At 43.1% G+C, this 12,285-nt stretch overlaps 1 protein-coding gene across 2 annotated transcripts in view; it reads right to left on the bottom strand.

The window, feature by feature from the left end:
- CCDC192 (coiled-coil domain containing 192) overlaps nt 1–11,865 on the bottom strand; it is a 203,096-nt gene extending 191,231 nt beyond the window's left edge. Inside the window, exons 1-2 of one of the 2 annotated variants that reach the window (XM_012740354.2) lie at nt 11,693–11,865; nt 7,553–7,604 (exon numbers count right to left, since the gene is read on the bottom strand). In XM_012740354.2, coding sequence (XP_012595808.1) covers nt 7,553–7,604; nt 11,693–11,754 — 114 coding nt within the window. In that variant the 5' untranslated portion in view covers nt 11,755–11,865. The remainder of the gene's footprint in view (nt 1–7,552; nt 7,605–11,692) is intronic. The other variant, XM_012740352.2, reaches the window with a different exon arrangement.
- Nucleotides 11,866–12,285: the final 420 nt, after the last annotated feature.

The raw sequence follows: 12,285 nt of genomic DNA, 5'->3' as shown, positions 1-12,285 counted from the left end.
TCCACTCTGTCTGAGGGTCCTGCTCTAGCCTACAGGTAAGCTGTGACCTGCTCATCCACTCTGCACATCCCATGGGCCAGTGGGGCTGCTATGCCCTGTGCACCTGCTACACCCTACACTGCACCCTGCAAGGAACTCACACCCTTCCCCCAGTGCCTGGTACCTCCACTGCCCGGGACTGCACATGTGCATGCCATGCCCAGTGGACTCCTCCATCCCGCATGCACTCCTCATCCTGCCAGCCAGCTGCACTTCATGTGCACAACTGGCACCAGGAGCAGGCCCTGCCACAGCGACCTGGTGACAATCACAGGGGAATGAAAAATGTAGATGCAGCAGAGCAGCAGCATTAAAGGCTCACAGTGCATCCTCCCCTCTCCTGCCTGGTCAAGTTTCCAGAGTAGGACCCAAACAACCCATCCAGGGACCCACCCCTATCTTCACCAAACAACAGAGGTCCCAGCAGAGAAGAACAGGTGTACCCTATCTGCTGTCTGTTTTTAGCTAAGAGAAGTGGCCTCAGATGAGAAGGCACCAGCATAAAAACTCCAGCAACATGAAAAAACAGGCTGTCTCGACATCCCCAAAGGATCACAATAGCTCTCCAGTAATGAACTCCAACAAAAACAAAGTTGTTGAAATGACAGACATGGAATTCAGATTATGGATAGCAAGTAAGGTTAACAGAATTGAGAAGATTATAGAAAAGCATCTCAAAGAAACAAAAAACAAATTCAGTACATGAATGAAAAATTCACTAAAGAGATAGATAACATTAGAAAAGAGATAACAGAAATTAAAGAAATGAAAGAGACATTTAGGAAATTTCAAAATATACCAGAAATATTTAACAACAAACTAACACAAACAGAATAATTTTAGAGCTTGAAGACAAGGATTTTGAAGTAACCCAGTCAGTAAAATAAAGGTAGAAAAAAGAACAAAGAGAATAAACAGTCTCTGAGAGAAATATGAGATTATGCAAAGTAAACTAATATAAGAATTATAGATATCCCTGAAGAAGAAGAAAAACAAGCAGTAAGCATAGAACATATATTTGAGAGAATAATAGAGGAAAACTTCCCTGATATTGCTAGAGGTTTAGATATCTAGACACAAGATGGTCATTGAACACCTGGAAAAGTCATAGAAAATAGGACATCACCAAGACATATAGTCATCAGTGGACCAAAGTCAAAGTGAAGGAGAAAATCCTCAAAGGTGCAAGACAAAAGCAACAAGTTACTTACAAAGGAAAACCTATGAGACTAACAACAGACCTCTCAGCAGAGATCTTTCAAGACAGAAGGTATTGAGGTTCCCTTATTAGTCTTCCTAAACAGAATAACTGCTAGGCAAGAATTTTGTGTCCTGAAAACTGTTTCATAAATGAAGGAGAAATAAAATCTTTCCCAAACAAATGAAGATTAAGGGAATTTGTTACCTTTAGACCTGCCCTATAGGAAATACTTAAATGTACTCTATACATGGAAAAGAGCAATCACACCCAGCAATGTAAAAACACTGGAAAGTTAAAGCTCCCAACTCTTATAAAACAGTAACACAAGGGAGAAAACAAAGCAACTAAGTATCATTCAACATGATGAACAGAACAGTGTCTCACATATCAATACTAACATTGAAAGTAAATGGTCTCAGTGCTACTTTTAAAAGATATAGACTTGCTGAATGGATGAAAAAAACACACCCCACGCATCTGCTATCTCCAAGAAACTCATCTAACTTGCAAGGATATGCATAGACTCAAGGTAAAGGGATGGAAAAAATATTCTACATGAATGGAAACTAAAAGTGAGCAGGAGTAGCTATTCTCATATCAGATAAGAGAGACTTTAAATAAACAACAGTAAAAAAAGAGAGAGACAAAGATGGTCATTGTATAATGATAAGGGGAGCAATTCAGCAAGAAGATATAACAATTCTAAATACATATGCACCTAATATAGGAGCTACTAGATTAATTAATAAAATACTACTAAATCTAAGCAAAGAAATAAACAAAAACACAATTTCTGGGGACTTCAATTCTTCACATAGAACTGGACAGATCATCAAGGATAAAGATCAACAAATACTGAATAAAGAAATACTGGGCTTAAATGGGGTTCAAATGGACCTACAGACATATACAGAACATTCTACCCCCAAACTGCAGAATATTCATTTTTCTCATAGGCACATGGGATCTTTTCCAAAATAGATGGTATGTTAGCCCACCAAACAAGTCTCAGGAAATTCAGGAAAATCAAAATCATTACATGTTATCTTCTCAGATCACAAGGGAATAAAACTAGAAATCAACTCCAAGAGGAACTCTCAAATTTACACAAAGCCATGGAAATTCAACAACCTGCTGTTAATGATCCTTGGATCAATGATGAAATTAAGAAGGAAATCAAAACATTTTCTTGAACTGGATGACAATCATGACACAAACACCGAAAATCTATGAATTACATTGAAAGCAATGTTAGAAGGGAAATTCACAGCCTTAAATGCTTTCAACAAAAAGACAAAAAGATCAAAAATTAACAATCTAATGTTACATCTCAAGGAAGTAGGAAAAGAAGAACAAATCAAACCCAAATCTAGCAGAAAGAAAACAAATAAATCTCAGTGCAGAACTAAATGAATTGAAAAAAGATACAAAGGATCAATGAAACAAAAAGTTGGTTCTTTGCAAAGATAAAATTGATAGACCTCTAGTTAGATTAACCAGAAACAGAAGAGAAAGGGCCCAAATAAGCGTAAACAGAAATGAAAAAGGAGACAATACAACTGATTACATGTACAAAATGCAAAATATCATCAGTGAATAATATGAAAATCTCTCCGCACACAAACTAGAAGATGGATAAATTCCTGGAAACACATGACCTCCCAAACTTGAATCAGGAAGAAACAGAAATTCTGAATGAGTAGTAATGAGCAGTGAGCAGTAAGATCAAAGCACTAATAAAATATCTACCAAGAAAACAAAGTCCCAGACCAGAGGGATTCACAGCTAAATTCTACCAGACCTGCAAAGAAGAACTGGTACATATCATATAGAAATTATTCTCTAACACTGAGGAAGGAATCCTCCCTAACTCATTCTATGAGCCAGTATCGCCTTGATACCAAAGCCAGGGAAGGACACAACAAAAATAGAAACCTACAGACCAATATCCCTTATGAACATAGAAAGCACTATTGATATAACATGGATAAATTTTCAATTACTTTTTCTGAGTGAAAGAAGACAGTAAAAAAGGGTACACTCTGCATGTCCATTTATATCAAGTTCAAGGAAATGCTTGAGGGGTGTGGGCAGGTGGGTAGAGGCAGGTGTGGGGGATTACTAAGAGGCATGAGAAGCTTTTGAGGGTGATGGGTAATTCATTATCTTGATTGTGGTGATGATTTCATGTGCGTATACATATCTCAAAGCTGATCACTTTAATACCTTAAATGTGTCAATTATGCCTCAGTAAAGCAAAAGAGAAAAAAAGAAAGAAAGCAAGAAAGAGAGAGAGAGAGAGAGAGAGAGAGAGAGAGAGAGAGAGAGAGAGAGAGAGAGAGAGAGGAAGGGAGGAAGGGAGGAAGGGAGGGAGAGGCAAAACAAGTTCTGAGATATGACTTCTTGCCTATTACAGTGGTCAAAAATAAAACAAAATAACCTATTTCTTAGAACAGGAACACATCTTTAAATGTACATAGAAACAAAGTTCTGTACTACTCTCATTTTAACAATAAATAGGAATATCTATTGATACTTTAAAGCATTTGAAATGTTCATTTAAAACACAAGCAATATATTGACAAGCTTGATTCATTAATGATTTGAAAGTTTTCTCATCAAAGGGAAGAATCTTTTGAAAGCCATCTTAGAATGTTAACATGTATAGATACCACAAGTGTGACCAAATATGTTTCCAGCACAACTAATAGTATACTATACCAAGAGTATTAAAGGAAGAACAGAATTTAGGTAATTTGACTGTTTGCCTTCCCCAATTTATCAAATGTCAAATCTTTTACTTATTTTAAGGTATATTGTAAAGTTGACTTCATATATAGTGGGCTATCATTTAGGTATTACAAATCAGAAATTTAAAAGTGCTTTTGTGTCATTGGCGTTTAATAATTCTTTAGTAAAGTCATCACTAAATTACAACTTGAAAGCTAAAGGGCTTGTGAGATTTTATAATAAGCTTAGTTTTGCCCACTAAGTGACACAGTTCATATATATTGTAGCACTAATGAATTCATACCTACATGCTCAATTTTGGATATGCCACTGCACATAACCAATGACATCGTATGTTTTACATCACTCATTTCTATGTGTCTGGATTCTCATAAATAGTTTAAAGCAAGCAAACATGATCCTGTCCAAGCCAGGCCTCCTTGTAGTAGAATTTTTATTTCCTAAACAATTTCAAATGACATGATTTACATGCGCTAGCCGTTCTGTCCAAACGGGTTAAAATGGAGGAAAGGCAACAGTTCAAACATTACATTGTAATTCTCCAGCAAGCCCAAAGGAATAGGGTTGAGATAAATGAGGACAATCTGGCGCCTGAGTAATGGATCTGAATAAACTCTTACTGGATTCTCCCAGAATATTCCCACTGTATAGTGATCATTCAATGTCTGGAGCTTCTTGAATCTCCCTGAATCTCAATTTCTTAATTTCTGAATTGGTAATAATAATAAGAATAAAAGTATCAATATAATAGTGATGATACCTGACACCACTTTCACATGCTGCTCTAAGGATTCAGAGGGAGAACATAAGAAACTCAATCACCTACCGTGTTTCCTAGAAAATAAGACCTACCCATAAAATAAGCCCTAGCAGGATTTCTAAGCATTTGCACAATAGAAGCCCCACCCTGAAAATAAGCCCTAGTGACCCGGTGGCTGCGCAGCGCGTCTGCACAACCCAGGCATTTCCTCACACAGCGGGAAAGAAGCCGAGCAGCCCTTCTCATCTGCCCCGTGAGAGCTCTGTTGCTCGGCATGAGAGACTGGGGCCAACGGATCTAAGGGAAATGGAGTCGCAAGAAATTCAGGATGGAACTCGGGGTTTGGAGAGTTATGATGATGTTCTAGAAGATGACTTAACTATATTTGAATAAATGTAGATTGTTGTACCATACTTAAAAAAAAAATAACACATTCTCTGAAAATAGGGTGTCTTCTTGAAGAAAAATAAATATACGACCCTGTCTTATTTTTTGGGAAACGCGGTAGTTACTACTCCTGGAGTTCATTTGTTTTATTTCAAATGATACAGATTGCGAGCCATTTTGACATCTGAAATTTTATCCTGAGGACACAGAGACCAATAAAGCCAGTCCTCACTGTAGGAATGCTCAGTTTACCAAGGAGTCCAAAAGTTAAAGTAGATCCAGAGAACAGTGCAGTAAAGGCAAATAAAGAACTTGGGTGGTCGAGGAGTCTTCACAGAACTGAAAAGATTTCATCGCCTCAATCTTCTCCACCCATAGTAAAACGTTATTTAAAAGAGGCAACTGAGATCCGCCTGCAAGTGGGTTCCTCCTGGCACAGAGGGTCTGTTCTGCTGAGGTCTATGACTACGCTGTGTGCTGTGGAAGGAGGAAGCAGTGGTTGTGGTTTTCCCAGGACCTTGAGCTCTGTAATCCTAACTTCTTCCAGCCAAATGTATTCTTTTAGAAATATGGAAAGACAGAAACTAAAGCAGAACGAGTTCCTTCAAGCCCTGGGACTCCCAACCTTGTCAAATCTGAACTGGAGGGGATGGACTGCGGGCTCCAGGAGCTAACTGGAAGCCGGGCGACTCCTCCACGGGGTCGTGGGCGCCCCGTCCTCTCCGAGCGGACGCGGCTCACTTCTAGGCTCACTTGTAGGGTGCCGAGTGAGCAGCACCGTCAGCAGAGACGGGTGTCTGCGGCCCCTGGCGTCTGAAACCCAAAAGCCCAGTCACACAGAGAAAAGCGTTTCCGTGTGGTCTGATGAGGGACACTCTTCTTTGGGCAACAGAATCAGAAACAGCTCCATTAAATAAAATGAATACTCATTACTAGGTTTTGTTTTCCTAGTTGAAGCCATATAAGATTAAATAAATAATCACTAGCATCAGACATCAGAAAAAAATAATCTTAATTAAAACTACATTCTGCTAATCTATTTTGGTTTCCCTTTGACTTATATTTCTTCAACAGAAACCCTCTTCCTGAAAATTATTACGGACGCGGGAGCCACGCGCAGTTCGGGCCTGAGTAAACGCAGCACCCTGAGAGCGGGCCACCAACACCGCCAGCCCGGACTGCGGTGCGGGAGCGGGGCTCCGCGCGCGCGCACTGGCGTCCACGCACGGCGGGGGGCGGCGGCCCGCGCGTGCGGGGCTTGTCCGTCTGCGCGCCCGCAGCACGTTTTCAGCCGACCGTCTGGACGGCGTCGCCCAGCGCCCCGCGCACAGCTGGGCGAGAGCTCGGCGCGCCGCGCGGGCGGGCGGGCGGGCGGGCGCACCCAGAGCGCTTGGGGGAGCGCGGGCGGCTCATCTGTTTTCTTTTGTACGGAAATTCTCAGACTTCTAAAACGTGGCGAGCTGCTGTAGCGACCTCGGGTGTCCCCGGCGCGGACGCCCGCAGCCGCCCTCAGCCCCCGCAGCTCCCGCAGCCGCCCTCAGCCCCCGCAGGCTCCCTCAGCCCCCGCAGGCGCCCTCAGCCCCCGCAGGCGCCCTCAGCCTCCGCAGCCCCCGCAGCCGCCCTCAGCCCCCGCAGGCGCCCTCAGCCCCCGCAGCCCCCCGCAGCCCCCGCATTCCCCGCAGCCACCCTCAGCCCCCGCAGGCGCCCTCAGCCCCCGCAGCCCCCGCATTCCCCGCAGGCGCCCTCAGCCCCCGCAGGCTCCCTCAGCCCCCCCCCCCCCGCAGCCGCCCGCAGCCCCCGCAGGCGCCCTCAGCCCCCGCAGGCTCCCTCAGCCCCCGCAGGCTCCCTCAGCCCCCGCAGCCGCCCGCAGCCGCCCGCAGCCCCCGCATTCCCCGCAGCCGCCCTCAGCGCCCCGCAGCCCCCGCATTGCCCGCAGCCGCCCGCAGCCCCCGCATTCCCCGCAGCCGCCCGCAGCCCCCGCATCCCCTGCAGGCCCCCTCAGCCCCCGCAGCCCCCGCAGCCGCCCGCAGGCTCCCTCAGCCCCCCCCCCAGCCGCCCGTAGCCCCCGCAGGCGCCCTCAGCCCACCCCCACCCCCACCCCCCCGCAGCCGCCCACAGTCCCCGCAGAATCCGGCCGGGCGGCGGGGCTCGCGGGGCGGGGCGCGGCCCGGCAGGCGGGGGCGCTGGGGGGCACCCGCGGACGCGCCGCCAGGGAGAGCCCAGCGCGCGCTCCGCCCGCCTACCCTCACTCCGCTACTTGGACAAGGACATTCCGTGTTTTATTTTAGAAATCGTTTACGAGTAAAATGTGAAAATTAAACTATATCAAGAAAATGTCAGCATGAATTAAAGACGTTAGCTTCATTAACTGTAACAATTGTTTTAGAGGAGTTCAAACAAGCTTCATTTCTTACCAGCACTTGGCTTTTTTGTTGTGTGTCTGACTCTGAACTTGCTGGCGACGTGCTGAAACACAGAATTCACAGTTCTGAAATTGCACTTCAGGCGTGCTAGTGCGCGTGCGCGCGCCTCCCCCGCCCGCTCCCCCGACATCAAATAGCTCTTTACACTCTAACATTTAAGATAACTTTTCCAAAGCATTTCCTCCAAATGTCAGTTGCTGGACGTTTCAAAGGGAAATGAAAATGGAATGTAAACTTTTCTTGCAGAAGATAAAATAGCCTTTATAGGTTCTCTTGAGAATAAGCAGTCTGAACAGTACGATCTGTTCTGAAAACCTGCAAAATCTCTTATTTCAACTAGAAACATAGAGGGAGGAAGCCGACTTAGGAAACTGTCTCGCACTGCCTCCCCTCCGCTCCCGGAGGCGCTGGCCCGCAGACGCGTTCTTGACCACATCTTGAATGTCTCCCCTTTGGTTTCTGCTTGATGGCGCTGGGTCCTTTTGCCATAAAGGTTATCGCAAAACTGCATTCTCACTGTCTCCGATTTTTGTGCTAAAGCCACTACAGTCAGACTTTCACCGGTACCACTCCACAGAAACTGTCCTTGTCAAATCCACCAAAGGTCTCCACAGAGCGGTACCGGTGGCCGTTCCTCGCGGCTCTTCTTGCCTGACAGCTTTTGACAGCGACTCCTCGCGGCCTCTTTGAATCACTTTCTCCACTCAGACCCCGGGACACCCCACGGTTCCAGAATACTTTCTCCCCATCTAGCCACGGCGTATCCATCCTTCCTTTCTTGTCTTGGCTCAAATATCAGCCCCTGGATGAGCTCTCCCACATGCACGTCGTTTAAAGTTGAACCCCTCACTTCATCACCAGACTTTGTTTTTCTCTGTAGTATGTGGCACTTTTTAACATATAATTTGCTGATTTGTTATATTTTTGTCTGTCTTCTCAACTAAAAATGTAAAGTCCTTGAAGAGAGAGTTGTTTTTTTTTTTCCTGTCATATTTGTTATTCCATCCTCACCATCATGAAGAGGGATAGGATGGCCAAAAAATATTTGTTGAATTGAATAAGCGAATGATTTCAAAATCTCATAGATGTAAAAGATTCCATTCTATTGTTGCCAAACAATAAGCCTTACTTTTAAATTCTGAGGTACTATTTCCCTAATGAATAAATTGTTTTCATATTTCTGTGCATTTGTTTCATTTTACTCACTTTTCAAACAATTTAGAACAATTTAAAAATGCTCACAAAGTAATCAGTGATTACTGAGCAAAATTAAATTCTCACTTAGTGGAAGGAGACGCTGTGGTTCTGAGAGAGATAATTACTCTTCTCACATCATAGGTGAATCAGCAAAACCATATATTTTGGCTTTCTACTTGATGGTACTTCTTTGTCATGAAATGGAAAATAAGCTTTTGTTCACACAGTGGCTGGACAAACCAACAAATGGCTTTGCAGGACCTTGATAAACTGAGCCCTCTTACCTTCTAACTAATTTTATCTTCTATGCATTCGGTGTGCTACACAAAACTAAATATTGTCACTAAACTATACTATCTAATAGTATAGCTTAATATTGTCACTAAACTATACTATCTAATAGAGTATATGTTTATCCTTTCCTTAAGTTGTTTCCTCTGGCTAGAACTCTCATGCTGTCTCCTCTGCTTGTTGAAATCTTACTATTTCTTCATACCATAACTCAAATGCTTCCTCCTCCTGAAGGCCCTCTCACCCTATTAATCAGAAGTATATCTTGACTCTATATTCTTTTTTTTTATTATTTCAGCATATTACAGGAGTACAAATGTTTAGGTTACATGTATTGCCTTTGCCCCACCTGAGTCTTGACTCTATATTCTACAAGCAGTTTTTGGACATCTGTCTCTTATAACCCTTATTACATTTTATAATGTATATAATTATTTGTCTATCTGTGTTTTTGCATTTCTCAGTGACATCCTCCTAGATGTTTTATTTATTTTTTTATTCACCTAAAGCCATGTGGAGCAAAAATTTAATATTTGGTCACTGAATGAAGCCAAACAAAATAAAACATTGTGAGTACAGTACCTTTATGTGCATATTCAGATATGCTGCAAATGCACCACAGAAAGAACTATTTGAAACCATCTTCTTTTAATAAGCTGAAACAAAACTCCTAATTTGAAAATGAGGGAGCTTTGACTGCCTGACAATAATATTTAAAGGTCATGAGTTATGGCTGCAGAGTAACCATAGTAACTCAGCATACACAGTACAAGTCTTGTTGTACAATAATTAAGGGAAAAAAAGCTTTAGAAAGCCTATTAGCCTTGAGATAAAACAAATTATAATTAATACATGTATTTATACAGCTTGTTTTTATTGCAATGTTTTCTTACTTCAGGGTTCATGAGGAAACTGGAAAAGCTTCTTTAAATTTCTATTGGCAAGGAGTAACAATATGACATATAAGCCATATAGTAGTCTTTTTCTCATTGCTTTATAAGAACATAAAAATTTCCTTCCTTTAAATGAAATACTTTTCTATTTACTTTCTAAGCATTTTATTCCATGCTATTTATGTAGAATTGAAATAGTAATTAGTCACCAATTAGTCCATGTGAATAAATGATTTTAATAAAATTGGTATAGCTGTTGAGCACTGAATTCCATAGGAAAGGATTTCCTGGGAAAACCCTTTTTTGTTCCTTAGGTTAAATTGCATGCAGGGCCCAAGCCTCTCTTGCTTACATAACTTAGGAGCAAGTTCCCATTCAGTTTATGTAAACTGTGGAGAAGGTCTGTCTCTAGGGCATGAGAAGAGACGAAGAGGAGGGAAAAAGAGAGGGCGGCCAGTAGACACACTGGACCAGTTTGTTCCTGCTTAGAAGGGACGGAGCTGAACTGAACCCACCGAGAGGTCAACGAGAGCAGCGTGGTTCTCCCATCCTTGCCTCAAAAGCCCTGCTCTACTCACACAGAACACTGGGCTCCTCAGACAGGAGGACAGAAATGCTAATGACAATTTACAGTGAAACAAAGTCCACCTTTTCACTTGGCTTTCTGCTGGTTGTATATAGGGCTATTTATTTCACAGTTGTTCATTGCAGGACATTTCCCTCCATTTGGTGACCTCATGTTTACCTCTCCAATTGTCTCCATATTGACATACCGTCTCTTTAGGAGCTTTGTTCAGGGAAATTAAAAGAAAATGAGTGTTTGCTAAATTTCATTTGCTTTAACAAAAAAAAAACAACAAAAAAACTTCCTTCCTTCCTCCCAAAGATTGTTCATCTTTTGAGGGTCATGGACTCCTTTGCACACAGAAACAACATTTTACACAAAATCTTGGGAAAATTGTGAATTTTCTTTATCATCTATGGACCACAGACCCAAGGCAAAAAGCAAATACAAATAAGTCTCACACATTCACATAAGGAAAATATGTTTTAAAGCTTAACACACAGCCACGATTGCACGCACACACCACACGTAGGCTACTGCTCTCCAGGATATAGCTCCTTCTCTGCAGAGAAAGTGGGGTCACCTCTTACTCAAGATTTAAAAGAAAATTCCAAATAGAAGATATTTCCACATTTGAAGAAGAAATGAGTATTGTGTCAACACACAAAACTTCCAGTGCTTAACAGCAGATCAGTTACAGAGATGAACTGCACTTCCACATGTGTAGCCAGAGTTGATTTGGGTATTTATTTGGGGACCATGGAGAGAAGGAATGACCCAGCTTTGTATGTGTGTAGCTCTTGGCAAAAGTGGTGAGGGCGACAATTCATTTTAGTGGTTCGGAGAGAGGGCTGGCTCAGCACCCTCTCCCACTTCCCACTCTAGTAAATAGGGCAAGTTTGTGATTTTTGAGAAGAGCCAGTGAAGGAAGTTTTATTCATTCAACAAATATTTACTGAAGCCCTACTGCATGTCAGGCCCTGCCCTATGACCTAGGAAGACAGCAGCTTTCAAAGAAATGGGTCATTCTCCAGAAAAGGGTGAAAAGTCTGTCTATTGTTATTCCCTAGACTTTAAAGAAAAGTTTTGGGGCATTTTTTGATTTTTTTTTAAGTGCTGAGTGGAGGCTACTTTATCCAGAAATTCCCATGAAGTATTTTGGGACAGGAGGAGCTGAGGACTTACCTGCTTCTCTCTGCGGTTTCAGACTCTGGGAGCACAGAGTTCTTGCTATAACATTCTCCCATCTCAAGCCAGGCCCACTAGGATCCCCTGTCCATGGGAGAGACACCAACTCTCCCCACTCCCCTTAGAGCTTTAGAATCCCTGCCAGGCTCTGATGTCCCTTGTTGCTAGGCAACCACAATGGCTATGGAAAGGACAGTTAACTTGCCAAAGAAAAAAGTCTCAGTTACAAAGCCCTCAAAACATCTCACAAATCAGATCCAGGCAGGAAAACAGATGAAGAATCACCACATAGTCATCATTTCTGGAAAACCCATTCCAAGTGGAACAGAAGCAGTGGTTTTGGGCTCAAACCAGGGCATGTTTACATCCAGAACCAGTGCTAAGGAAACAGCCACACTGGCTGTCTGAGAGGGTGCACAGCCAGCAAGGGACTGGTTTATAGGGAAGCAGCAGTTTCTCTGCAGACTGACCCCTCACTGGGGTGATCTGCTTTCCCTCCGACCCACAGGCCCCAGAGAGAAGACCTACCTGGCCACTTGCTAAGCGAAGCTTTCTTCCTGGCATAGGATGGCAGAGGAGATGCACTAATG

This window comes from Microcebus murinus, chromosome 11 (genome assembly GCF_040939455.1).
Source record: "Microcebus murinus isolate Inina chromosome 11, M.murinus_Inina_mat1.0, whole genome shotgun sequence".
In the NCBI taxonomy this organism is placed as follows: Eukaryota; Metazoa; Chordata; class Mammalia; order Primates; family Cheirogaleidae; genus Microcebus; species Microcebus murinus.
Note: the sequence above shows the minus strand (reverse complement) of the source record. Positions and strands in the feature narration are given on the sequence as shown.